At 41.2% G+C, this 27,620-nt stretch overlaps 1 protein-coding gene across 1 annotated transcript; it reads left to right on the top strand.

Moving 5' to 3' along the window:
* Positions 1-12: 12 nt before the first annotated feature.
* On the top strand, positions 13-27,580 carry ITIH2 (inter-alpha-trypsin inhibitor heavy chain 2; the record flags this gene model as incomplete). Its single annotated transcript, XM_084302362.1, has 21 exons — positions 13-96; positions 1,764-1,838; positions 6,572-6,607; positions 7,108-7,280; positions 8,000-8,104; positions 8,436-8,598; positions 9,844-9,951; positions 11,441-11,569; positions 12,253-12,369; positions 13,951-14,119; positions 15,255-15,380; positions 16,291-16,472; positions 17,469-17,654; positions 18,522-18,661; positions 19,235-19,407; positions 21,917-22,051; positions 23,585-23,698; positions 25,075-25,273; positions 25,979-26,151; positions 26,873-26,984; positions 27,433-27,580. The coding sequence occupies 21 exons, from the start codon at positions 13-15 to the stop codon at positions 27,578-27,580; spliced, it is 2,847 nt and encodes a 948-aa protein (XP_084158488.1).
* Between the last annotated feature and the right edge of the window lie 40 nt (positions 27,581-27,620).

Below are 27,620 nucleotides of genomic sequence, written 5' to 3'. Positions count from 1 at the left end.
AGCAGGAAGAAAATGAAGCACCTGGTCTGCTTAATGGTTTTATACCTCATTTCTGAAGTAGGAAGCTTTGACCTCATTATCGACGAAATCCCAGATGTGAGTATTTCAAGAGAGGGCCTAGAGCTTCCTTCCTTGCTGAAGTCCAGATCAGTTGGAGCAGGCTTCAGTGAGGGCGGAATTGGGTCATTGCTTCATCATTCTGCTTGTGCCCCATGAATTCTCTTCTACTCTGAGCTGTAAATGGAATTTGTTCTGATAATTGGTTTTCTCCTGCCATTCGTAGTGTTGTTTTTTAATATTATTAAAGCCAGGATGTTATAAGGGTAACTCAACTCATTTAGCATAACTCAACTCATTTTTAACTCAACTTTGCCATTTTCTGGTGGTTTTAAGCTTTAAACATTCAAGTGGGCTTCTATGCTCAGACCTTCAGTGTAGTTTAGATCCAGTTTCTCTGGAATAAGCAGCAATCCAGCACTTAGTTTTGTTTGTGGATGGGCTCTCCTGTATGAACCACGATGAATTTCAGCAAAGTTTCATAACAACTTAGTTTTTTGTTACAGGAATTCAAATATAGAGTTAAGATCCCATTGACTGTACATTTATTAGCAGAAAGATGAGATAATTTATAGAACAGCATGAAAATGCTTAAGGTAGATAATATAATAATAAAAACAAGTTTAGTTATAGTTTTGACTTGAAAGCTGAGTCCAGATTTAAACCCCTAGACTCCAGTGAATTTATATTTGAGTGTCTACACCTATTTCCAAATGAATTGAAAACTCTGTTTCAAATTCAACTTTCAAGTGTGTATTAAAATATTTCTATGAAGTCAGCAGGGATCATACAAAGCTTTCTTTTCCTTTGCAAGAGTAAAAAAAATAAAAAAATAAAAAAATAAAAAAAGAATTAATGAGAAGCGATATTCTCTTTTTCTTTCTTCTTACAGCACTCTTCATGACACAGTGAGCTTTTTATTCTGTGTTTATGATTCCCATAAATATTCTAGAAAATATTCTAGAAAAATGTTATGGAAAAAAAAAAGTTCTGTGCTCCTTTCTAACCATAGATATTGTATCACTTTAATACCAATGTGCTTAAACAAATTAAGTTAATTTTGTGCAAAGCGTTGCATGTATGCTATCATTTAAGTTGGAAAGCAACTCATGAACTTAAATTTCTTTATTGCCATAAATTAAACTGCTAAGAAAGTTTAATTAAGAGTTTCGCTGTGGTGTAAAAAAACATACTTCTAATTGAAACGGTGCGGATTTACACTTGGAAAAGATCTGATGTACCTTTGCTGACCGTGGGTCAAACTTAATTCCCAAGTATAAAATCAGAGACAGTTTCCACTGGTGTGAGCATAAATTCTCTAAAGTTGCTGTTTTAAGTGAGATTAGTATCTGAAACGTTGCAATTAACATAGATGGACCCATTCCAATGGTAATCTGCCTCTTGCTTTTTATGGGCATTTCAGTATATTAAATATTACTCCTTGTTTCAGAAGAAAAGGTTGTGAAGTGATAGTGAAGGTCATGATGTTTTAAGAGTGTATAAAGCTAGTTGGCCACAGAAGGAAACTGAATGTTTGAATATGCAGCATTCTGGTCTGAGGTAGTTTAAACCTCTGCTCTGCATGTGCACCAAGGGGACATAAATTCCTTTTGGAACTCAGACTGCTAATCAACAACAATTCAAGTGATGAATCACATTGTAAGACAGCAGCAACACCTCTTTCTTTCCCTTTCTTTCTCCTCCAGGAAGTGGAAAACCTGATTGACGTAGAAATTGATGGATTTCCTCCAGTCTCCAAGACAAGAAATGGCAGGTACCAGGTACAGTACCCTGAAATGCTTCAAGAAAAGGGAAGCAATAATCCCTGGGAGCTCTTTCCAAGCAGCTTGTTCCATTTCAAGGGTTGTGAAAGTGCAATCAGATGGGACCTGCAAGTCTTTATATACATTGAGACCTCCACATATCTTGTTGGGAGAACAGCTACTATCCTTTCTGTAGTACCTAGCACAAGGTCTTGTTTTATACCTGAGCTCCTAAGGTAGGAACATAATACAGATAATAAGCAATGGACACATTTGTCTGATTTTGTGTGTGATATACGTGGGCTTTTTCCATGATAAAATGGAAGGCAAGAACTTTTGACATCGGCAACATATGTTCAAACCTTCCAGTGCTGCACGTAGTTCATTCATTTATGTTTAGCTCAGGTCAAAAGAGTTCATTACAGTGTCACATAGCAAATGATCCGGTAGAGTCTGAGACCAAGAAAAATAACTTCTTTCCAGCATGCTGATGTGTTGCAGATAATTGTACTCTGTCAGCTTCTGAAACAGAACCATTTAAAACAACATTGCAGGAGTTTTCTTGTGTTTTGCATGGTAGTAATTAACAGAAATAATAATGATATCAGTTATTTAAAGATGCTGACTTTTATTACACTGAATGAAAACAATGACGACTGTAGTGGACCTTGACTTCCACCATAGCTCTGGTGTTGCCTTTCTTGAGCTTGCTCAGTATAGTGAATATGAAAGATCTTCTTGAATAAAGTTGGATTTCCCAGCATCTTTGAAGTTAAGCCCAGGCAAATGTGATTCATTTTTATCCTAAGGCTTTTCTTTTTGAATGAGTCTGAATGTAGTTTATTGACACCTAAAGCTCCCATTACACTGCCAGAAAGACGGATGATTTTAACATAAATATGAATTAAGCGAGTTCACATTTGCCAGACCAGTATTTAAATATTTTAATGACTATCTAAGCAGAAATCCTCTCTAGCTGCATTTCTTTGGGGCATCATTTCTTTCCAATATATCTATATTAGTGCCATATGCATTATGTTACCTTTGTCCCTGACTTTCTGGATACATAGAGATATAGACATATGTATGTAATAATTTGCAATTCTACTAGTGTCGTTTTTTTTTAATGATACCAGTTATTCCTTACATCCGTATAGTATTTCCCATTCTTTACCTATCAAATGAGTCTTTGCAAACCAGTAGAGCGAAGATCTCAGCTGCAGGATGAGTTACCCTTGTGTTAAAAGATTAATAGATTAATAAATGAAAAGAACTAGATTAATGAATGAAAATTAACTAACCAAACCATCTTGAGACTGTAGCTTTTGGCCAACAGTGGATGCACAGTTATTTATTGTCTCTCACTAGAGGAAGACTACCTTCCAAATTATTGCTTTAACAGTACATTTTCCTGCAGTGAGCTCACTATTCCATTGGCAAGAAGACAATAGAAGTCCTCTGCAGCCCATACTGATAGGCTATAAAGAGAAAGAACTGTTTTCTAGGTACCATATTAAGTATTTTGCTGAAAAAATAAAATTAAAAAAAATGTTCCTGAGTAACTCCAAAACCACTGTGTCTCAGGTATGTGAATGGTCTGTGTGACCACAAAAACAGACCACAAAAAACATTCCAACCCTGATGGGTTGGAATGCAGGTAACCTTGTGAACCTCTGTGTGGTGGAGCAGCACCGTTATCTCTGTTTTAGAGATAACGGCAGCACGTGTGTCTAGACTGCAAAGCAGGATGTTCTGTAGCAGGCCTGGTCCTGATCCTAGCAGACTAGAGACTCCAACTTGTGAGATCAGACCTATTTCCTTTACTGTTCTTCCTGCCTGGTTTCCTATCCATGAGAACCAGCAGAGGGAGGAAATGAGGAAGGAGAGAAAGGGTGGAATCATAGAATCATAGAATGATAGAAAGGTTTGTGTTGAAAAGAACCTTAAAGATCATCTAATTCCAACCCCCCTGTCATAGGCAGAGACACCTACCACTAGACCAAATTGCTTAAAGCCCCATCCAACCTGGCCTTAAACACTTCCATGGATGGGGCATCCACAGTTTCTCTGGGAATCAACTCGCTGGATACATCCCATAGATAACCTAACCCCCCTGCAATGTCTTTTAATGCATTACCTTTCATAATGCACTCCTTCCTTAGACACCATGGCTGCTTCCTCCATGGACAAGACAGAAGGAGCCAGGGTCAGGAGCCCTGAATAATATGCAGTTTGAAGCACCCAATATTTTATTTTATCTTTTTGTGGTAGATTGCATAGCTGTTGTAACATTCATGCACAGTGATTTGGACAAAGATCATACTAAGAGCTAAATACCCATAGCCTGCACAGATATCAGGACAAGATGGGTCTCAGTACTCTGAAGATATGGCTCTGAATCTATTAAGACCAGATCCTTAGAACAGTTCCTGAGGCACTTCTTGTCTCTACCCTAATACGCATTTTACTGCACATTAGGTTTGCACGAGGTATTGTTTCAATGCAGTGTGTTCATTTGGATGTGGTGTGAAGGAAAATATCAGCCCCAAGTCTTCACTTTAGAAACAACATGAGTCTCACATGTCACAGAAGTCTCTTCAAAGGCCATGTTTTCAGTAACTACACCAGCACTAAAACCTGAAGTATAATTATCTACAGCTCTGTCCTCTTGACCTGCTGGAGTGGCTACACTCTGCAACCTTTGAGATCCTAGGGGGTTGGTTGGCCCACCCCATGTCTGATCAGTAACAGCAGCTGTGGGAGTCACTACGTGTACAACTGATAAGCTCATGTCTCCATCACCACCTCCCCCTTTTCCTCCATCCTCACAAAAACAATCAGGAAGGAAACTTGGGCATCTTGAAAGCTTTATGTGGGTGAGTTGGAAACCCTGAGACCCACTGAAAAACAGAAAAGTACCACAATTAAAAATAAAAAATCCCCAATGTACTGAGGTACCACAATTAAAATGTTTTTAAAAATCCCCATTGTACTAATGCAAAATTGAATTTGTTTCATTTGATGTTTGTTTACTCTTAGTTGGTACCCACAGTGTGATGTTTCCTACCCTAAGGATATGTCTAGGGACAACAGTTTTTTCTTCACAATCTGATTCTTTATCAGATGTGAAGGGCCCAGTTCATTGTACAATGATGTTTGTAGGGTTTCACGATGGACTGTGCAAGGATCAACCCATCATGTTTTGCAGGGGGTATCTACAATGCCATAAGCTTCCAGAGACTGAAATCCTGAATGTTGCAGGTGGAACCTGTACAGCTGTGAAATAAGAACCTGAATGTGTTCTCAGCGAGATGGAAATCCTTCAGTCTATCTGTTGGGCTTCAAAGAATCTTTACAATCATCTAATTAAAATGATCTTGCTATGACATGTATCCCCTCTTATGCAGCTCTAGATTCTCCTGGTATAAAAATTAGCTTCAAACAAAATTACTAAATGCAGAGCAAGTCTTTTATGCACCATGTGACTAAAGCAGTTATCATAAGCATCTTCTGTGGGTTAGGGTCCTTTTAGCTTCAAGTACTAGTTAAAACTGAGATAGGATTGATCTGTTTTTGTACATTTTCATAATTTACCCATCAGTATGTGAACTAGGCTCCTAATCATCCTCGGTTAAGCTGAAGGCCTTAATTTTGTTGCCTTAGTGTATGCATCTAGTAGTGTGTGAGATAGCATAGGGAGTCCAAACCATCTTCTGGGCTGTGGGATAACAAGCAAGACCTACAAGAGCCTCATGACCTCCTGGAGCCCCATCTGACAGCAAGGTGGTACTCTTGGACACCTCCAGCAGCACTGGGCACCTAATCCCCTAATCAGTACAGTCAGTGAAGTGTAGGGCAGGACTCATTTAACCAAGTGAAGGTATCTATTTCCAGATGTAGTGGACCACCCCATTCATTCTGAAGAGCTGAGGTTGCCTGTAGACCAATGTAGACAGCTGTATTAAGCAATTGCTTCTTTCCCTAGAATTAGGTGAGCCAAATCCCATACCAGGGTTACTGCTCTGAGTTTAAGTTTCAGGGAATTAAACAGAATGAGTCAAATAGCCACAAGATGTCACCACCTCTTCAGAGAAATTCCCAAATGGAAATATTTTTATGGCAGGAAATAAAAACAACCATTAATGAGCATTGTTTCAGTTCATCTAAGCAATACATACAGAATTAACGTTGCGTATGTAAAAGTGCATAAATTGATATAACACCAATTACATAATTGATTTATATATAAACACATATCACATGGTATTCAGTGATATAAATAAATATTCTGTAATGTAAATAAAAACAAAATTAGCTAAAAATTTCAGGGATTTGAGGTTTTCCACTTTTCCCAAGACAAGAGATTTTGTTGTTGTTGTTAAAAGCTAGGGTTTCTGCCTATGACTTTTTGCCAGTATGTTTTGTTTTCACAAAGGATGTTTTTATTCTTGAAGGAATACATATGTTCTCAAGAGAATCTTTTCTTGTTCTCTTCATATGATCAAATAAAAGAAGAGAGCTGCCTTTCTGTTTTGGCAGAGTCTAAATCACAGCTGGCAGATCACATGCTCCAAGATCCCACGTATAAATACATAAAATAAGACAAAAGGAATCTGCGCACCACATCTGAGAATTCAAACTGATTATGATCATTTTGGAAGCAGCTTTTAGATAGTTACCACTGTCCGAAACAGCCACAATCTGTGCTCTTAGCTCTGCTGAAATACATTCTCTGTATTTTTCTTTTGCAGAGAAGCACATCCGACTGGGGATACGTTGAAGATCTGGTGAGTTTTTCCTTCCTCTGTGGAAAAATATTGAATAAAGTGATTCTGTAGTTAACCTTTTTTTTTTTTTTTTTTTTTTTAAATCAATCTTTTTGTTTGTTCAGTTCCTTGCTTTTACTCCTGGTTGGGTATTAACCTATTTTCTTTAAACAGCCGACTGTTTGCATAATGCTGTTTATACAACTGCTCCTGGAGGAAGAAGAGTATGGTAAATATGAAGAAATAAGCAACAAAAGTGATTAGACAAAGGCAGATTTTAATATACTAGTTTAATACTGTTCTGCCACTGATATGGTTTAACCATTTGCAATACTAGGTCAATATTCAGTGATTCAGGTCTTTTTTATTTATGACCTTTCTTGAAAATAGAAGCTCCCTCTTCCTCAATATGTGATGTTGAGAATTACTTTGTAACCAAGACTATAAAAGGAGTTGATACTGCTGTGGAATATATTTTCTAGCTGTGTCCCAAATTTATAGAGTCGTTTTGTCAATTACAGGTGGAGGATGATGACAAAATAGGTCTCTACAGCTACAAAGTCCAATCCACTATAACCTCACGGTTGGCCAACACTATGATCCAAGCCAAAATGGTGAATAACGCAAAACGGTCCCAGCACATAGTGTTTGATGTACAAGTTCCCAAAGGAGCTTTTATTGACAACTTTACTATGTAAGTAGAGGGCAGATAACAGCTTTGTGCTCTAGTAGGTTCGATAAAGAGGGAGAATATAGTGGGAGGAAAATATTCATAAAATCAAAACACTTCATTATCTTTCAGTTTTGGTGTAATTTAAACACGCTTTCTCAATGCAGAGAGGCTCATGCCATTGTATTATCTGTCTGTCCATCTCTCTGTCCCTGGTAATTGTTGGGCCATTGGCCAATGTCAACAAAATTTGACAAAAGGACATAAGTCTCAAATAGACTACCTGTCTTGTGCAAATTGGCACCAGATCAAAGGAGAGACCCAAATGAGAGCCATGACCAAACAGAAATAAGGTAGCTTGGTTCCGTATTCATTCAGTGAGGAAGCAGCCAGCTGTTGGTTGGCAGACATGTACTGAGCCCTATTTCTAGACAGCCAGGACACGAGTAACTACCTGCCCTCTCCAAAGGATGGAGAAGGTGGGAAGGAGGTGAGGGAGTGCAGTTCCTCCTCAGAGTGCAAGAGGGTTGGCTACATAAAATTAAAAAAAAAAATAAAGCAGGCAGGGAAAAAGACAAAGACGTACCAGAAAACATTAATTTGGGGTTAAGCAAGAGCCTTATTAATTTATTTCCCACCAGCTTATAAAGAGATTAGATTTCACTGGTGTTTTTCTGAAGTAGAAAAACAGTCACTGATGGTGAAATTTTTCTTTTACAAACTGACTGTCTTCTATCTCCTAGGGATGTCAATGGTATAACATTTACCAGCTCGATTCGAGAAAAATCTGAAGCCAGAAGGATGTACTCTCAAGCAAAAGCCAAAGGCAAAGCTGCTGGAATAGTGAGGTATAAGGACTTTGGCATATGGATACTGTACTAAACTTACGCATATGAGCACTGAACTGGCCTATTCCAAGAGGAGAGAGTTGAGGGGGGACCCTAGGAAGGAAAAAGGGTTGGAGAGGCAGGTTTTGGTTACTTAGAGCAACTCTGATAATTAACTGTCAGGGACTTGCATTTCTGTTTTCAGCTCGATAAAACATGTGGTGCTGACAGTTCCCTGGTATAGTCCTCAGTTAGAACTGGATTCACCAAATGCATAACTCTAAACCAAAACATAAAAAAGCTCTCTTTCTCCTTGTATTTTCTCAAAATAACTCCGCGGCTAACTTTTCAGGAGCAATGCCTTGGATATGGAAAACTTCAAAACCGAAGTGAATGTGCCTCCAGGAACAAGAATCCAGTTTGAACTTCACTATCAGGAAATGATTCGAAGGAAACTGAGCTCCTATGAGCATGTTATTTCCATGAAGCCAGGACGCTTGGCAAAGCACATGGAGGTAAAGTAGAGCTTTTGTGTGTAGGCAGCACCCCACAGGTGAATCCTCCCTGAGGAGGCCACCAAAGTTCCTGTGAGCCCTACGGCAGGACATTTCTTCTACAGATCCTTTCTTTTGTGTGGTCTTGATGCAAATAGCCTCAAGGTCATTGCACAGGCCAGCACCAGACACTTCAAGACAAAAGCTGTGTAGCCACATGAGTGAAAAGCAAATGTGTTCTGCCTCCTCCTCTTATACTAACCTGGTTGGGCACCTCCAGAATCATGACTGACTCACGTCACAACGACATGAGCAAACAAGATTTGGTCCATATATACCCTCGTGTAAACTTTCCTTGACAAAAGGAAAACAAACAACATGTGCTACTCATTCAGAATAGGGCTTTTTACAATAACCCCAGCTTCATGAGACAGTGTCCTATGATAGCAGATGTTCTCTGAATGACAGTTCCTCCACAGCTGGCTGCCAAAAGATAATTAGTTTTATTCTTACCCTCTTTCTTATATGCGTCCGAGGATGTCTTCCATCATCTGTCAAGAGGCAGGATTCAGGGCTAGCTGGGTATTTCCATCTGGCTGTTCTTATGGTTCTGTATCATAAATGCATTCTTCCGCTTTCCTTGGCTTCAACACAAGCTGTAAATGAAAGTTTGCTGCTCACATTTCCTTGCTGCTCATATTTCCTCTGTTTCAAGTTTTCCAAAGGCCTGAGTTAGTCTGAAAAGGACACCATATCCTGCTTCCAAGTAGACCTACTTGCTATTCAGAAACAAAACCACAAAACACCCTTATTTCAGGCCAAGAGGATCACCCTGGCCATCCAACCAAAAATGAAAATACTCTTTGTCCTGTCACCAGCATATGTAGAGAGGAAGACTCATCACCTAACATTCCTCCTGGCCTCAGTACAAAAAACAGCATTTAGGCAGAGACATTTAATGTTTTTCTGCTTCCAGAATATCACCTTTGACTCCCGTCACAGTGCTTGCCACAAGGAGAGGGAGGAGGAGAAAGAATGAACATTTCCAACAAACTCTTCTACTCTTTGTATGCATTTTTTTATCTTTCCATCATGATTTGTTTTCAGTATTGCTATCCCCACCCCAGATGACATTAGCCCTACAGAAACATTCTCAAGAGGATTCCACTCCTCTTGTGGAGTTTGTCTATGGGTAGCTTATGAGATACCCACTGTGTACAACACCGGCGCTGGACTGTACTAAATGCCCTCCCTTCCTGCCTCTAGGTGGATGTCCGCATTATTGAGCCTCAAGGACTTCGCTATGTACATGTTCCCAATTCCCTCGGAGATCATTTTGATGGAATCACCACCATCTCCAAGGGAGAGAAAAAGGTAACAGTTACAGAGTTGAAATAGCTTGAAAACTTCAGTTTTCACATATGTTACTACACAGGTATGCTATTTCCTCAAACCTGCTACACGCATGGTAAAATATAACAAAAATATAGTATTTTCATTATTGCTACCTAGCTGTATGTACAAGATGCTCCAATATCACTGAGCAGTACAGAAACAGCAAGTAGCCTGCCTATCTTTGCACAAAGCTTTCATTTGCAATTTTGAAAGAGCAGTACACAGGCATTGCTGGATGTGAAAAAGGTAGGTGATGAATATTGAGTGGTATAACCACTCTGGAATAACTCCCTAACCTCATTTTCAACTGAGAACATCTGCAAGGGGAATTATTTTAGGAATGCTGTTTTCCTTGACATTCCTAGCCTAGCTATCTTCAGCATAGCTGTTGTGTGTAGAAAAACCCTCCCAGAGTAGAATTTTCTAGCAATGACTCTAGTGGGATACACCTCTTCTCACTCTTAGACACAGATCTAACAAAAGGTATGTGACTCAGACCCCAAAATCAGTTTATATTGCTATAACACTATATCCAGCAGTACTGTTCCGTGATATCCAGGTTCAGCTTCATGTCTCATTCACTCACATTCCTAGTTTAGCAAACTAATTCAGAGCTAATATTAACAGATGTCATCAGAGAGAGTTTAATCATGAATTTGAAGGAAAATAAGCGAACACTAATTCAAAGTCCTATTCAGCTGCTTTTATGGCACATTCTTCTCAAGTCAAAAGGCAATGTTTGTTGTCATTTTCCACCTTTAATGTCATGGCAATGTTCTTAATCACATATATAATGGATATATAGCAAAATATTGCCAATAGTCCTGAGTATTCAGATCAATGAAACAGAGAAGATGTTTCACATGTTCCAAAGACCTTACAGTATAAGGAAGATGATGCACAAGCACTAACTCTGAGTGTATGGGAAAGTTTGTTTCTGGATATATTTATTATGTCTTAAGAAATTTATCTTAAATTATCTAGTTATCTAGTGAAAGCAGAGAAATAATAACATAAAACCTGCAAAACCAGTCACAGGACTGAGAATAATTTCTACTACTCAATTTATAGACAAATGACAAGCTCACACTTCTTCAAAAAAAAAAAAAAAAAAGTTAAAAAAATGATAAAATTATGGATAATTTCAACTAGGAAAATGCTAAATAGGACAGCATATTACCTCCTAGAAATGGTTTGCCTGGCTCTCATATAAATATTTGGTGTTGTAGAGGTGGGTCACTGTGTTTGTGTCACAGTTGCTACTACTGAATCAGCATGTCCAGGCAAACCTTAGTGCAGTTTTTCTTATGAAGTGACAAAGTTAATTTCTCACTTACACCAAGTGTGTAAATAAAGAAAGAAGAAAATATTTCTGTAAAATATTTCATAAATTGATGAACTCTTTTCATTTCAAAGATCTACCTTTCACACAACATCTGATTAACTGATGATCACTTCTCATTTCCAGGCTCATGTTTCTTTCAAGCCAACAATGGCTCAACAACGAAAATGCCCCACGTGCTCATCCACAGCAGTGGATGGAAATTTTGTGGTGCAGTATGATGTGAACAGAGAAAAAACAGGTGGAGAGTTAGAAGTAAGTATTGTTTAACCAGGATGGGAGATCGGTGAATACAAAAATTGCTGTCATTAGACAAACTGTGCTAAACATCATCACTGTATTCCTTCTGCAGTTCAGTAGGCAGAAATGAAGCTGTGCTGGTATGTTCAGGGAGAACAAGCATGAGAGAGGGCTCTGTATCCAATTGAAAGAACAGAGAGATTTTAAGTGAGCAGAATGGATTTACTTAATTTATGACTAAGGCGTGGACCTACATATAGTCAGGAGCAGATTTCTGTCTTGTCCACAAGCCAATGTCTTTCATAAATAGATGTTGAATCAGAGGACAGTCATTGGAAGTTGTACTAATATATTATAAGGAGACGGACAGAACATCACTATTTTTATGTTATGAAGAAGAATTATGTGGTAGAATTATTACAGAGAGAACAGCCTTTTAAAAAACATTTTCATTCATCCCCATGCCAGTGCATCAGTGCATGGTAGTTGTCCAAGAACTGGACTCTGCTTTTCTTGATTAACAGTAAAGACTATGGAGGATAGATGGTGTAAGGCTACAAGTACAAATATGTGCAGAGCTTGAAGTTAGATTTGGCCCATAAAGATGAATATAATTTTCTGTTCTGTTGTTGTGTTGAGTTTCCTGGCATCTTTAATATAGCTCACTTGACAGTGAAGCTTTTTATTTTATTTTGCAGATTTTTAATGGCTATTTTATTCACTTTTTTGCTCCGGAAAATCTTGATCCTCTGCCCAAAAACATTTTGTTTGTTATAGACGTCAGTGGCTCAATGTGGGGACTGAAAATGAAACAAGTAAGTGTTTGACTAAAAGAACCTCCTGCCAACTTTTCCCATGTGCTTTACCGCACAACTCTGTGGCAGACTGCCACTCAGAATTACCAGGCTGATTCTTTACTCTGTCAAAAGTCTCAGTGAATTTGGTGAACATTTGGTGAATCAAGGTCTTCATTATTTTATTCATTATTTGTAATTCTCCTTTCATGTTGTAAGGAAGAGATATTGCCATCAGAATACGGATTTTAGCTCCACAGTAAAAATTTATTTAACACATCACAAAACATTTTACAAGGACTCTGAACCCCCTTTTTTTCAAACTTCCATTAGTAAATCCTCAGTGGAGGTACTACATCTCTGCTTTCAAAAAGTTGTGGCCAAATTGTTGATTGCCCACTGAACAGCAGTAACATAGCCCATGGGTAAAAAAAAAATAAAATAAAATAAAATAAAATTAAAATTAAAAAAAACAAACAAAAAATGATGGTTTAGTCTGCAAAAGACCTAGAGAGACGTAATTGGCATTCAAGTATGCAAGCTGTTGTTCCAAAAGAAAAACCCAGCAACTGACATTCATGTCCACCAAGGGGGGTAGAATAAGATGGAATCAGATGGATTTACAGCAGGAAAGATTTATATTAAATATTAAAAAACAAAACACAACAAAATAGCGAGATGGGGGTTGGTCTGTTCTCCCACGTGCCTGGTGACAGGACGAGGGGGAATGGGCTTAAGTTGAGCCAGGGGAGTTTTAGGTTAGATGTTAGGAAGAACTTCTTCACTGAAAGGGTTGTGAGGCACTGGAACAGGCTGCCCAGGGAAGTGGTGGAGTCACCATCCCTGGAGGTCTTTAAAAGACGTTTAGATGTAGAGCTTAGGGAAATGGTTTAGTGGGGACTGTTAGCGTTAGGTCAGAGGTTGGACTCGATGACCTTGAGGTCTCTTCCAACCTAGAAAATTCTGTGATTCTGTGATTCTGTGAAAAAAAAAAAAAAAAAACTTTATAGTGCTGAGAGGGGAGTTTGAGAGGTTGTAGATCGTTTGTCACTGAAGGTTTTTAAAAACTGGGTAGACAAACACTTGTCTGGAATGATCTAGGTATATTTGAATTTGTTTCAGAGTGTAATACTAAGGCTTGGTAGATTGCTTCCTTTGGGAAATCAATGCTGCAAAACTGGGATATAGGCTAATTGTTACTTCTTGAAATCACATATCTTCAAACAGATGTTACCCAGCCTAAAATGACAGCATTGCGGGCAGAGCTAAATCTCCTGAGCTAGTAATTCCTTTCACCTGGACAACAATGTCCCACAGACTGCTTCTCTCTCTTACCTCAGCCTTTGTTAACAGGTATTAAGCAAGGATAGGTTGAGACACGTGGGTTTGTTCTTGCTAATTGCATTTTTTCTGTGTTTCATTAGAGAAATGTTCTACTTTGCATGAGAAGTATAAACTAGAAGAGATTTGGGAGCAGATGTTATTTTGGATTTCAGTACTCACATTCTTATTCATCAGAGGCATCTGCTTGTAGCCACGCTAAGAAGATGTTCTCAGTAACAGGACCTTAAACTTGTCATCTTTTGAATTTCCTCTTTTCAGACCATTGAGGCCATGAAGGCAATATTGAGTGAGCTCCGTGCTGCTGATCAATTTTCTCTTATTGACTTCAACCACAATGTCCGATGCTGGAGAGATAATTTAGTCTCAGCTACCCCAGCACAGGTTGAAGACGCTAAGAAGTACATCCAGACAATCCATCCCAACGGGGGTATGAGGTTTTGATTGCAAGGTGCTCTTGGAAGTATCACAGAAATGGGTATCTAATACAACCTTCAGATTGGTGGAGTATTCTTAAAAAGAAGTCTGATTCCTAAGATGTTCTCCCATGCCCTGAGGCTAAAGGGGAGCAAGGCTTCCATTTTATTGTGTTATGGGATGGAGTGGCATCTCCTTCCCCTGAATAAACTATGACAGATGTGAGACTAGGGAGGAAGTAGAAGAGCTGTAAACCCTTTTTCTGCCCTGTTAGCACCACCACAATACCATGCCCCAAAAATGAGGTATGTTTGTGGCTGGTGTGTCACCTCTGCTTTACTATACCATAGTACAGCTACCTTTACTCTATAGGGCTTATCTGCAGCCTTATAGACCCCAAATATATACAAAAGACCATGGCCATCTCATGGCTTTGTGAAGCAAGGTCTCGCTTAACCCAAAGCCTGTAAATTGTAGACTACACCATAATCTAGTAAGTGCCACCCTGTGCAAGCTGTTCATCCTTTTTGTGTCTTATTTCCTTGTCTGGTAAAGAGGGACAGTTGCCTTTTTCAGCCTTTGGAGGCTTCATTCTGGTCCTACTGGAATTGCTGGCAGTGGTGGGGTGGCCCAGCTGTGGACAACAGCCTGGGGTGAAAAAGGGTATCAACATCTGGTCTCTTCATGGAACTTAGTGCGAAATGTGTATGTGTGTGTATATACAAGTGTGTATACATTCATATAAGTATTCATATATTTCAATATCTTGGTATGAAAAAAGTAACACACTGGTGAACAAACTCAAGAGTAGATGTATTACAGCAGATGAATTAAGCTGCTATTTCTACTAGAGATGTAAAACCTGGTTGATTCTGTCAATTTCCATACATGGTATAATTATGAATTAGAAAAATGGAGAAGGTCTGTTTAACACAATGACCCACATGCAACACCTTTCAGCTTCTGTTTCCTCAGGGAACTAGAGTGCTAGCAGATGTACCATAAGCATCACAGAGGAGGGGGTTTGCTGCCTTGATCTCAGGTCTTTGTCCATGCTAATTAATTCCATTAGAAACTCAGAACTCATCTGGATTTGACAAGAACATCAAAAATTATCAAACCTGTTTTCTTAATTATGTCTTTGACAGGCACCAATATCAATGAAGCTCTTCTCCGAGCCACATTCATCCTCAACGAAGCTCAAAATTTAGGCATGTTGGACCCTAACTCAGTCTCCATGATTGTACTGGTCTCTGACGGAGACCCAACAGTAGGTAAGGATCCTGCTTTAAGTGAGAAGAAAGGCCAGTGGGATTAACCTGACAAATGCATGCAGCACATAGACACTTTGACAGTAAGTTTAAAAAAAAATTGTTCCCCTTTCTTCCAATGGGTTGCTGCTCTTTTGCCAAGTGCTAGAGATGCCATGGGGCTTTGTACAGAAATTTTCAATAGATGAGCAGGTTATGTTATGCAGGTTATTCTTGCAACTATGCATGAGTTCTATAAGAGAGGTAAGCACAACAACCTTAGGGAAAATTTCCTCTTCCAGTGATCTCAGCCCACACAGATCTATGCAGTCCCAAGTGAAACACTGAAATCAGAAAAATAAGGCAGAAAGCAAATTAATTTGGGTTGAATTTGACACAGGTCAGAATCAATCCATCAGTGCAAGATGGCAGCCCATTAGACAAACTGCCATTAAAAATAAGTTTAAAAAAAAATAAAATAATTTTTTTTTGTTTTGTTTTAGTAAGTTGTTTTTGGTTTTGTGTCAATGGTGGCATAAGACACAGTAAATGTGACAAACCAAACCTATATGAAGATGTCTTAGTCTTCAGCGAGCTTAAAGCAGGAGTTCTGGGAGAAGTCTGGATGCTTTGCAATGGCAGACTCCCTGAGCAGTTAGTAAAAGCCCTGAATAGACAAAGAATATATCATCATATACCAAAAAGTTTGTTCAAAGGAATTGTCTTCAGTGGAAATGATTTGTTAATCTCCATCTGGGAGAAGCCCAAATGTCACTCTAGACAGGGTTTATCTGACCTTATTTTATAGAAGTTTGTCATCTGAGCTAGCTGTCTAGACTCTCCTTATAATTAAGAGAGAACCAGAGACACTGCATGGGAGACTCTCACTTCCACCATTGCTCATATGGATGTCATTTTTTTGTGTATCTCAAAGGTGAGCTCAAGCTGACTACAATTCAGAAGAATGTGAAGCAGAGCATAAAGGATGAATTCTCTCTCTTCTGCCTTGGGATTGGATTTGATGTAGATTACGATTTCCTGCAGAGAATTGCAACTGACAACCGTGGCATGGCCCAGAGGATTTTTGGAAATCAGGAGACCTCTGCCCAAATGAAGGTGCATTTCTTGCCCATTGCCTCTGAAACTGAGGACCCAGTTTTTTCTAACAGCTCAGTGCTCCTAATTACAATTTTTATAGCATCTATAATGCATATTTACTGTACTGCTCAGTGTAGGATTTATATACTGTAAAACGGTCCTAACCAAAAAATAGATCATCTGAATTAAAATTAAGTCCTGGATTTTACCTCAGGCCACTTCAGTGTTAGAAAATGCCCAAACATAAATATTAAATGTTAGTCCAAAATTTACCAGTATAAGAAAGTGCACAGTTCTAGGAGGCTCTAGCTCCAAGTCTGTGAACAGCAACAAACTCTTGTTTCCTTATGCTGTTTATACCCTTATTCCATTTCAATTCACTTGTTTCATCAGGACAGGTGTGACAGGACACGCTGCACAACGTTTTCAGCTCTGGGAGCCCTGGGAGTGCAGCCCCTTAGTAGGAGATGGCTGCCACCCGTGGCATTGTATGGGTAACTGCTTTCCCTCTCTGGTCCCATATGCTAACCCCAGCTGTGTGCAAATCCTAGTTCACATCAGCCAAGTACAACGGGATCAGCAAAGGGTAGACAGTCCACAGTTCAGAAGTGAACACAAGTGACACAGAGACTTAATTTTGGGCAAGAATTAGGTGGGAAGCAGCTATTTGTCTTACATAATAGCCAAGAGCTGACCAACGTGGTAATCAGTGCAGGCTCATATAGACCTGTGGTCAAGTTGTAGGCAGAAAACAAGTTCTGTAATAATAGCCCGTGTGGTTATGACCATCCTTTGACTTCCACAGAACGTGGGCCAGACCTCCATGCCATACCCACATACAGATGTGCAAAGGCTTAACTATAAAGGACTCTGCATCCAATGGGACAGGGAAAGATCTCCTTGCCCACCAATGCTCCCAGTTTCGTCACCTGCTCTCCTTTCAGTAGGAATGGCACACTTAGGAGGGTTACTTTGGGTACAACAGACTCACTTCTCTGTCTCCTCCCATGTCAGAAATTCTACAACCAGGTCTCCACCCCGCTCTTGAAGAAGATTCAGTTCAACTACCCACAGGAGTCAGTGTCAGACGTCACCCAGAGCAGCTTCCACAACTACTTTGGGGGCTCAGAGATTGTGGTGGCTGGGAAGGTGGACACGGAGAACCTGCAGCACTTGGAAAGCATCGTCACAGCAACAGCAGTGAGTGAGGCTCTCTAGGATACCTGCTCCTGGGGCTTGAGCTGGTTTATTCACTCATGCATATGGTCTCCTTTTGCAAACTGGAATTTTGCTCTAAGACTATGGAGTCCTCCTTTGTGCCTTGTGGAGGGGCAGGGGGAGATTCCCTAAGGTAGCTCTGTGTATGGCTGAACCTTCCACTGTTGGGGAGTTCAAGCTGGTGGCTCTACGGGGTGATGTCCTAGTGCTGGCCTTTTATGCTCTGCCTTATGGTATGTGCAATGAGACTTTCCCCATGTTTCAGGGCTGTTTTTCCTCATGGAGCAGAATGGGGTTGGGAGGAAATACTACATCCAGCTCCTTCTTTCTGAGGAGACTCAAAATATCCACACTATTACAGGGCTAGGGAGTCATCATTTGTTATTTGTTGCAAAAATCAAGCATGTTCAATCTCCTTCCCAACCAAAACATAGTGCTGCTCAAGGACCTGTGGGAGAAAGGAGAATTTGGCTTCTGTTGCTCAGGAGGAATTATACATGACAAAGCCTGAGGAGAGGATAGAGAAGCTTTGTTAAGAGCAGAGGAAAAGCTGCTTCTTATTTTGGTATGCGGTAGCACCTTCTTTGGCTACTGCTAACAGCAGCTTTACCTATTTTAATCCACTGTCACTAAAAGTGTCTTTAACAGAAGACCATCTTGCCATATCTCCCCTCCCCATGGCCATCAGGCCAACACTGCTGGGATTTTCTGATCTAGACGTAACCATGGACAAAGCCATAGTAGGTTCTTAATGCCATCCATGCCAAGAGGTGACAAGGAGGGGACCTCAGAGCCACCCCATTCACCTGGCTCACCCTCCATCATCTTAATTTCTCATTTATTCCATAGGCAAATGCAGAGCTTGTCATGGAAACCCTGCGAGATGTTGAAGAGCTGGATGGTTTCATGAAGAAAGACAAATATGCAGATCCTGAATTCACTAAGAAGCTGTGGGCCTATCTGACTGTCAACCAGATGCTGGCAGAGAGGTGAGGAGAAACATGATCTGTGGTGGGAGGGAAGGGAAACTGGAGAGCAATCTGGTCCTCTCTGAGACCACAGGGAGATGGGCTTCACATGGGTAAGATAAACAAATCAAAATAAAGGTAGGTGATACCTCCAGACCCTTACACTCCTATTGTTAACACTCACAGATATCAGGCAATAGGGTTTGAGAGCAATTAATTAGAGGAATAAGACTTAGATGCAGCTGTGGGGCTGGGTGAATGAAATTCATTTGCCTTTTAGAGCCTGAGTAAGAGCTACAGTTTCAGGATGAAGCCCGTTGACCTTAGGAAGTCTGATGAATCCCACCTAAAGCAGAATGAGGTCTTCTGTTGAGATCAGAAGATGGGACTGGGCATCTCTGAGTCCAGCCCAAAGGCCACAGAAGCCAAGAATAGTCTTCTCATATAGACTGTGTTCATATGAGCCCTCAGCTTTGCCTTCTTGCAACCTCTGGATCCTATCAGCTTGGTTCTGTGATTGCTCTGTGGAGGCATAATCACAGCAGTTTGCATGCAGAGCTACTAACTATTCCTTATGTTTTATTTCCCACCCAGAAACACAGCCCCCACTGCAGCTTTGAAGAGGAACATCACCAAATCCATCCTGCAGATGTCCCTTGACCATCATATTGTCACCCCCTTCACAGCCATGCTGATAGAGAACTCTGAGAAAGACGAGATAATGCTGGCAGACCAGCCCAAAGACCCCAGAAGGGGCTGCTGCTCAGGTCAGTGTCTCAGTCTGTCCATTACTCTACCTCTCATTTTAGATTTGTTCTCCTCGTATCTCTAAAAATAACTGTGTTGATTGTTCAGTCACAGTATTTGTACTTTTAGGACAGCCCCTATTTTCAGGGAAGGCTGACCAAATCTTCAGCCACTCTGAGAGCATCCTGTTGCACAAGTGCTCTTTGGAGCCATCGGATTCAGTGAGGGCTGAATGTGCTGACATTGCACTGATGAACTTCATGATAAACCAGTTTTGTAACAGATTGAATGTCTTGTTACTGGGGCAGATAAGTCTAGTTCCCCACACTGAATCAAGCTGTAGAATTGGCCAAACTGTGTCTTATCACCACTTTCATATCTTGGAAGTTTCCCAAGGTTGTTAGCAATCAGCCACAAGCATACGTGGAATCTGAGTTGTCCTAACAATATAGAATCCCTTATTAATTAAACTTCTGGATTACTCCTTTAAATCTATCACTCCAACACATGTTCCTCCTTACTGCTATCCTAGGACTAGCCAAACAAGGTGGGTTTGGGTTGTTCTGGCATTAGATGATGGAGCCAGTCGCAAAGCAATGGCTGTTGTCACCTGTGGGTCATCCCTGTCCATCCATGCGCTCCCTGCAGAACCTAACAGCAGCTATTTTGTGCCCTCATCAGCCAGTGACTTGAAAAAGCACAACTCTTACTGTTAGGAAAACACTGCCAGTAAAAAAGTAGAAGAAAAAAAAAAAAAAAAAAAAGAAAGAAAATAAAAGATCAACTCCTTGGGCATCTAAGTCTGGTGATTTACAATTTATTAATAAGTGGGAGAGTTTAAAATTGGCTGTGGAGGAAAGAAACAACCTACATAAGGGCAACAGGCAGCATCATCCATCTGGCATTTCACACTCAAAGTGATTGTGACTTTTTGGAAACTCCAGGCACATCCAGCATGCTCAGTCCTCACACTCCTGGTTGCCTATAAAGATGTCCTGATGCTGACTTGGTGAAATGAGGTTTTTATGTCTGCCAGTTGTTAATTTCTAGTTCATTTATATGTCTTTTCAATTTTAATGTGTGCAGCTGAGACCCAAAGAGAAATGAAATGTTTGTTACTGGGTGCTACAGCTCATGACTATCAAACAGTTCAGCAGAGACCTGGCATGTATTACAGTGAGAATTCATTACAGATGGCACCAGCTGACATTCAGATCATGTTTATTTTGATTTACAAGATGCAAAGGACTTAAGTGATTTTATCATTAGGTCCTTGTGTCTTTAAGCGTGTGACAGAATAGTCAAAACTTAACAGCACCGAAATTAGGGTCAAAACATCTGCACTCCTGAACCGTAGCAGAGGACAGAACTTATCAAAGTTGTATCAGAGTAAATCTGTGTTTCTGATTGTGCAAAACATGCAGGCTCTACCAAAAGGTTTATGTATACAAGCATATGTATAATCCGAAGCAGACTTTTCTGTTTGTCCCTATACAATTCTCGTTAGGGCTGCACTGTCTGCATAGACAGACTCAGTGGCTTCCACCAAAATAACTCACTTTTCAAAGGATTAGTTAACTGTTCTTTTATCAGAATAGTCTTATTGCAAAACTGAGCTGTGCATAGGATAGTTTCTTCATGCCTAACAGTCTGTAGGGTTAATATGGCTTGGAAACTCCTGCGGTTATGACCAATTTTTAGTTCCATTATTACTTGCACTGGCTTCACACATAACTGTCCTAATAGAAATAACACTGGCTGAGTAAAAATAACCCAGCATCTGCATTAGGGGTTCAAGAGAGAGGATGTTGAGATATTTGGAAGATATAGCCATGAAGGTTTAAGATGTGACTGTCCTGCTGTCCTCTAATTCATTTCCCCCCTGCACCCTTCATAGCATGGCTCGCTGATGTGCCTGCTCTGGCTCTTGCCCAGAATATTAAAACTTTATGAATTGAAAGCTTTATGAATTGAGTGGGAGAGAGGTGACACGTTACTTTCTCTTCTCTATGGCAAAGGAAGAGAAACTTCTAGCAGAATGGGAAACGTAGGGGATGATGTTTTAAATGTTTGCATTTATTTGCAGTTGCACATGGGCCATTCTAGGGCATGCAGAAACAGACATACCTATTTTCAGGCACCCCAGACTCAGGACCAAAGTCAGCACAGCTTTTTACTGCATGCTAGATTTTAAACATGCAGTTGTTTATATGGCAGAACACTAAAGGCATTGCTTTGAGGGCCTTGCTGAAGTGGGGCCTATTCAGTAAGGGTTAAAATGTCAGGCTGCATTTTTCACCAATAGCTTACATGTAGCTTTATTGCACCGGTAAGCAGGTCATGTTTCTCTGGCAGTGATGCTGGAGCAAACCCATTCTAATTGTACATAAATCTGCCTGTAGTAATAGTGTTGTGCCTGCTTTACATTGGTATAGGAACATCAGGCTCTGATCCACTGCATTACTTTTAAAATTATGCTGTTAAAATGTCTGTACTAACAAAAATCTAATTATGGCTGTCGTTTAACAGGCACTTTGGGATTAACTCCAAATGCACCTAATAATAATAAAGGTATCCCAGCCTGGGCCAATGTCACAGCTGTACCAGTCAGCTTCATGCCTGAGCAAAGGAGTCCTCCGGTGTCTGCTGTGAGCATAAACAGAGGTAAAAGCTACAGCATTTCCCTGCAGGGAAGTACCAGACAGCAACATTCATTACCCAAAAAACAAATAAAGGAAATCATCATAGTTGTTGGGCACTTTGGGAATTCCAGCTTTGGTGACATGATGCTGAGCATCCATGAATGATTTAAACCAGCTCTTAAACTGCATCTGGGACAACTGGAATAAAGTAAAATGAAACACGGCAATTTAGCAAAGGTCCTGCCTCCACTGATGATGGAGGTGCCTATTGGTTGTCCTATTTTTCCCTGTTGAGTTTTCTGTACTGTATACAAGCTGTATCTTCTTTTAAGGGCTAGTGCACAAAAGAATAAATCAACTGCTGTGACTAGCTGATGAAGCTACTCCACAACAGTTGCAGAGGACATCAGTGTGAAAGGCACTCGATACAGCCCTTGCTGAAGGTCTGTGCATGGCACAACCATGGGTGTCCCAGATCACAGCCACCTCCATCAAATTCTTGCAAATCCATGTAACGCCTGAGGTTTAAGCTTTTCTTTCTAAAATATTGAGTCATTTTGACTTGGAATAGATGACTCTGTAAAAACATGCCCTACATTACAAGAGGGAGAGTAATTTAGACCCTAATAGGATCCCAGTGATCCCATCTGCTGCTGCCTGCTTCCCCAAGGCTAAGGCTTTCACTGAGCTTGCAAGCAGCCTCACTGCAGCAGCAAAGCCAACGTAAAGTTACTGCCATTGTAAATGACAGCACAAATGCTCTGTGGTAGATAAAAATCTCTGAATGTTCTGGTGACGGATGGATCCTGTTAACACTTGGGCCTGTGCCACAGTTCAGTGCCTTCTTACACAAACCATCTGGGAAAACCACTGCCTATAAAAGTGGTATTACTACAGTAACTCTGTGACTATGCCTGTATGCAAATGGGTGTATTTACAAAGCTATCAAACAAAGAGCTATCAAACCCCTCCCCAGCATAGATCAAGGGTTAATTTAAGACTTAGAGATAGTCAAGAAATTGCTTGGAAAAGAAGGGGACTGAGGCAAAGTTACCTGCCCATCTTACACAAGTATTTTGCACTGGAAATTTTGTGTTCTGGGAAATGCTGATCAGAATGGGCCCTGGCATCAAGCTGAAGAAGACAAAGGAGCTGGTAAGAATAATGAAAAAAGATTGACTCTGATCAAGAGTTTCAGTATATTCAAAAGATTTAATACGTTCAAAAGAGTCAATATATTCAAAAGCTCCTTCACCCCCTGAAAGTTACCTGTTACCACTTTCTGTGAAGAGAATCCTGGCCAAGGGGCTAGGATTTGCTGAGCATACAGGAAGAGCTAAATGATTCCAAAACGTGAGGAACACCAGTAAATGAATGGAAGCTGGCCAGAATATCCCTGTAGGCAATGAGCAGAGGGGTGGATATCTCTGAATGTTGACAGGGAGATGGTCAGATGCCAGCCACCACCAAACCACCAAGAGTTGAGCAGTGCTTGTGTCCTCCAGGACAGGTACCGGCCTGCTTATCACACTCCTTTCTTTTCTTTCTGTTTCAGTGGACAACGACCCACATTTCATCATATACCTGCCCAAGAGCCAGAGGAACATCTGCTTTAATATCAACTCGGAGCCTGGAGATATCCTCAACTTGGTTTCTGATCGTGGTACTGGTAAGGGTATAAAAAGTGCAGTTTAAGTTATGGCACAGTTTTCTTCCCTCAGGTCTGTAAAGTATTGAAAGGGTGCAGGCAAAATGTATACAAGGAGGATGCACGGTGACAAGAGCATGGTTATCAGATTGAGGGAAGTGGTTATGTCCCTCCATATCTGGATTACTGTGTCCAATTTGAGGGTTGCCAGTACAAAAAATGACCAAAGTCGGTGGTGGCCACAGAGATATTTTGGGGCTGGAACACAGGATGTACAGGGAGGGGCTGACAGAGCTGTGGCCAATCAATATATTTATTTATTTATTTATTTATTTTAAAAATACTCAAAGTCTCAAGATGAATCTTGTTGCTGTCTACAAACACCTAATCAGAAGGCAAAGATGTAGCCAGATGGTTCTCAGAGATGCATAGCAAAAGCAAAAGAGGCAACAGAAGCCAGTTGAAACATATCAAATTCACACTAGAGGATACTAGGAAAAGCGCACCATAAGGTTTAGATGTAGAGCTTAGGGATATGGTTTAGTGGAGGGCTGTTAGCGTTAGGTTGGAGGTTGGACTCGATGACCTTGAGGTCTCTTCCAACCTAGAAATTCTGTGATTCTGTGATTCTGTGTGTGACAGCCAAATACTGTAAAGGGGGGCAGGATACATGAGGAAATCCCCATCATTAAAGATATTATGCACTAAACTGAAAAAGGCCCTGAGCAACCCAGTCTAGATAAGCCTGCTTTGAATGCAGGATTGGACTAGAGAGCTCCAGAAATCCATCCAGAACATAAATTGCTCCATGATTTTTTCCTTGTTGCCTGCCCCCATTAAACACTAACGACTTGCATACCATTAAGGTCACTCCTGACCCATATTAAAGCCGAGGCACAAGTTTCCAGGGTACTTCCACCACAGGCAGAGGGTAGAACCTGGCTCCTGGCATCCACTTTTCTGCCTGCTTTCTCCAAATGGTGGTGGCTTAAAACACTGTAGGCTGAATCTTCTTGTCTTCATGTGCTCGCCTTCCCAACAATCAGGGTTTGCCTATTAAAGCGTGGCAGTGTTTGCTTTTGTCCAGAAGGGTGAAAATGCTTGGGAAATCCCTCCACTGCCCATCCCTCTCACCTGTCACACAAGGGACTGAATGGCTTATGAATCGACTCATAATACCAGCAAGACCTAGCATGGATTCCCACCAAATTAATATGCCAAGGGGTGAATAGTACCATCAGGAGGTGATCTGATAAATTCTTTGCTTGTTAGGAGGAGGGGTCAGAGGGGGGTCCCACTTCGGCTGATCCCATGGCACTCCCTGCTGAGAGCAGAATCCCAAAACTCTAGGTTGTACTCCAACACTCAGGCAACATTTCTTTCTCTGCTCTTCACAGGAGTTGTTGTCAACGGGCAGCTAATCGGGGCCAAGAAGGCAGAGAATAAGAAACTCAACACCTACTTTGGCAAAATTGGGTTTTATTTCAAAACCAAAGGCCTGAAAGTGGAGATCAACACAGAGACAATAACGCTGAAGGATGGATCTTACAGCATCGCGCTGACCTGGTCTGACACGGGACACATCATTCGGAAACAGTAAGTTGCTGAGCATTTGTTGGTTGCCCCATGGAGACCGTTTGCAACACAGCATTGGGTTTATCTACCCGTGGGTGGGATCCAGGCTGCAGGGTGCCTACATTTGGGTGTGTGCATCTTAGCTACCCATATGAGGTCTCAATATGAAGATTATGAATTTAATGAAGATTAGGCAGCAGAGCCAAGAGGGTGATTAAATTCATCAAGAGCAAATACAAAGAGCTGAATTTCTCTCCCTGCTGCTAACTGTATTAACAAAGACCAAGATTCAGTTGCCTGAGCATAAGCACGCCGTATTATTTGAGGTACCCAAGGGGCTCCTGATATACACCAATAGATGCGAGATGACTCACAACATCCCAGAGACCTTCACCTGCAGATTAACAGCTGGCAGCAAAACTGGACACCCTCCAGCACTGGACACCTGTGTAGGCAGTGGGTTCACTTCTTAAATTTCATTATTTGTCACAAGAGCTTGGATTTGTAGGGCAGGATTCGGTTGCCTGAACATGGGCATGAAGTATCCTATTAGACAATGTCCTGCCAAACCTCTGGGACCACGCCAGGGCTATGGGTTTCTCCTGGGGCCTGTCCTATCTCCTAGCCTCATACAGTAGCTTTGGATGCCCCAAAGCATCTCAAGGGGCCTGAGAGCTGCCCCATGGGCAGTAGAACTGAGACTTATTTTTGTTTTGTCCCTGCTAGACTTCTCATATCGGTGAAGAAGGAAAGCAACGTCACTATCACCGTGGGTGAGGAAATGTCCTTCATGGTTCTGCTGCACCGCGTGTGGAAGAATCACCCAGTTAACGTTGACTTCCTGGGAATCTACATCCCCCCTGAAAACCAGTTATCTCCTGAAGCACATGGGCTGATAGGTAAGGGCTGGGTGCTGGGACAAGGGGGATGCTAGGAAGGGTTTTTGCTAGATCTTTGGGTGAATCAGCCATCTCTGAGTCCTGATGGAGAAGGCATGAAAAGCATTCAAGTAGGAAATCGGGGAGATTTCTGTAATGGACTGGAAGCTCCAAGGACTCTGTGGGACATCAGGGGCCAGGAGATAATTCCTTATCCCAGCTGTGGAGGGTGTTTTCATAGAAGGCCTGCTAGCCTTGGTCATGTTGTCACGGGGCTTTCCCAGCCTGGCTAATCTGTTGAGTTGAAAACAAGCCTGAATCAAACGCCTCAAACCTTCTTTCTTCTTTCTGAAATGTCTGTGAAAAAGTTTGTAATTCAGCTCTCCCTTTTCTGGCAAGAGTATAAAACAAAAGCCAAGGGCTCAATCCACGGGGAAAAAGAGCCCTCCAAGCCCTGGACCCGCCCAGGGCTCCTTTTAAGATGTGGGAACCCAGTGCAGCAGAGGTGGTTTTCCCTTCACAGCTCCAGTCTGCTTAAGTAGAGGTTCACTGGCTCAGAAGCAGAGCTTTTTAACCGCCCTGTGCGGGTGATCCTATAGAGCTGGAGACACAATGCTGTGATCCATGCAGAGTGGTTTGCCTCCAGCAGCCAGTTTGGATTTTCAGAAGTGCCCAGCAGCAGCTTACATCACAGCCACAAAAGTTAGTACACGCGAAGAGCTTTGAATCTCTCTTTGATCAGGTCAGTTCGCAGCTGAACCAGAAGTGTATATCCACCACCAAAGACCTGGGCAAATTCCAGAAAAACCACAAGCCACCATGGAAGTGAAAGGAAACAAGCTCACCGTTACCAGGTAGACATAATGTGCTGTATTGCTCTTTCTAAATCTTTCTTCTCTTTTTAATGACATCACTGACTGCAGGCTTAATAATTTTTAAGGATCTTGAGGGGAAAATAATCCCTGTTTTCCCTCTGCTAACAAATAATCTGGCTTTAGCTTTTGGCAAGACACTCAGGGCAGTAATGCAAGCTGGGTTCTTTTGTATTTGTACCTGGGCATGAGCAGTCCTGGCCCTGTAGCTGCCCATCATCTCATCTTGGACAGACCGTATAAAAGTGCCTGGGATGCCCACAAAAGGCCCACGCAGTCACAGAAACATGAAATTCATTGCATTTGTGGTCATTTCCACTCTGCCAGTGAAGGCGCCACTTTGCAGTGCCAGAAGCAAGCAGGGTTAATGATGTCTTCTCATCTACTTGTCATGCCCTGACCTTCATTTTGGGTGGCCTCTTCCTCACAGGGGACTGCAGAAGGACTACAGGACAGACCGTGTGTTTGGGACTAACGTGCAGTGCTGGTTTGTGCACAACAGTGGGAAAGGCTTCATTGACGGCCATTACAAAGATTACCTCGTCCCTCACCTGTACAGCTTTTTGAAGAAACCCTGAATGCTCAAGCACTAGACAGATTTATTACAAAAAATTCTTC

Source organism: Netta rufina (assembly GCF_964035555.1).
Source record: "Netta rufina genome assembly, chromosome: 1".
Taxonomy (NCBI): domain Eukaryota; kingdom Metazoa; phylum Chordata; class Aves; order Anseriformes; family Anatidae; genus Netta; species Netta rufina.
This window is presented reverse-complemented; position numbering and strand designations above follow the sequence as displayed.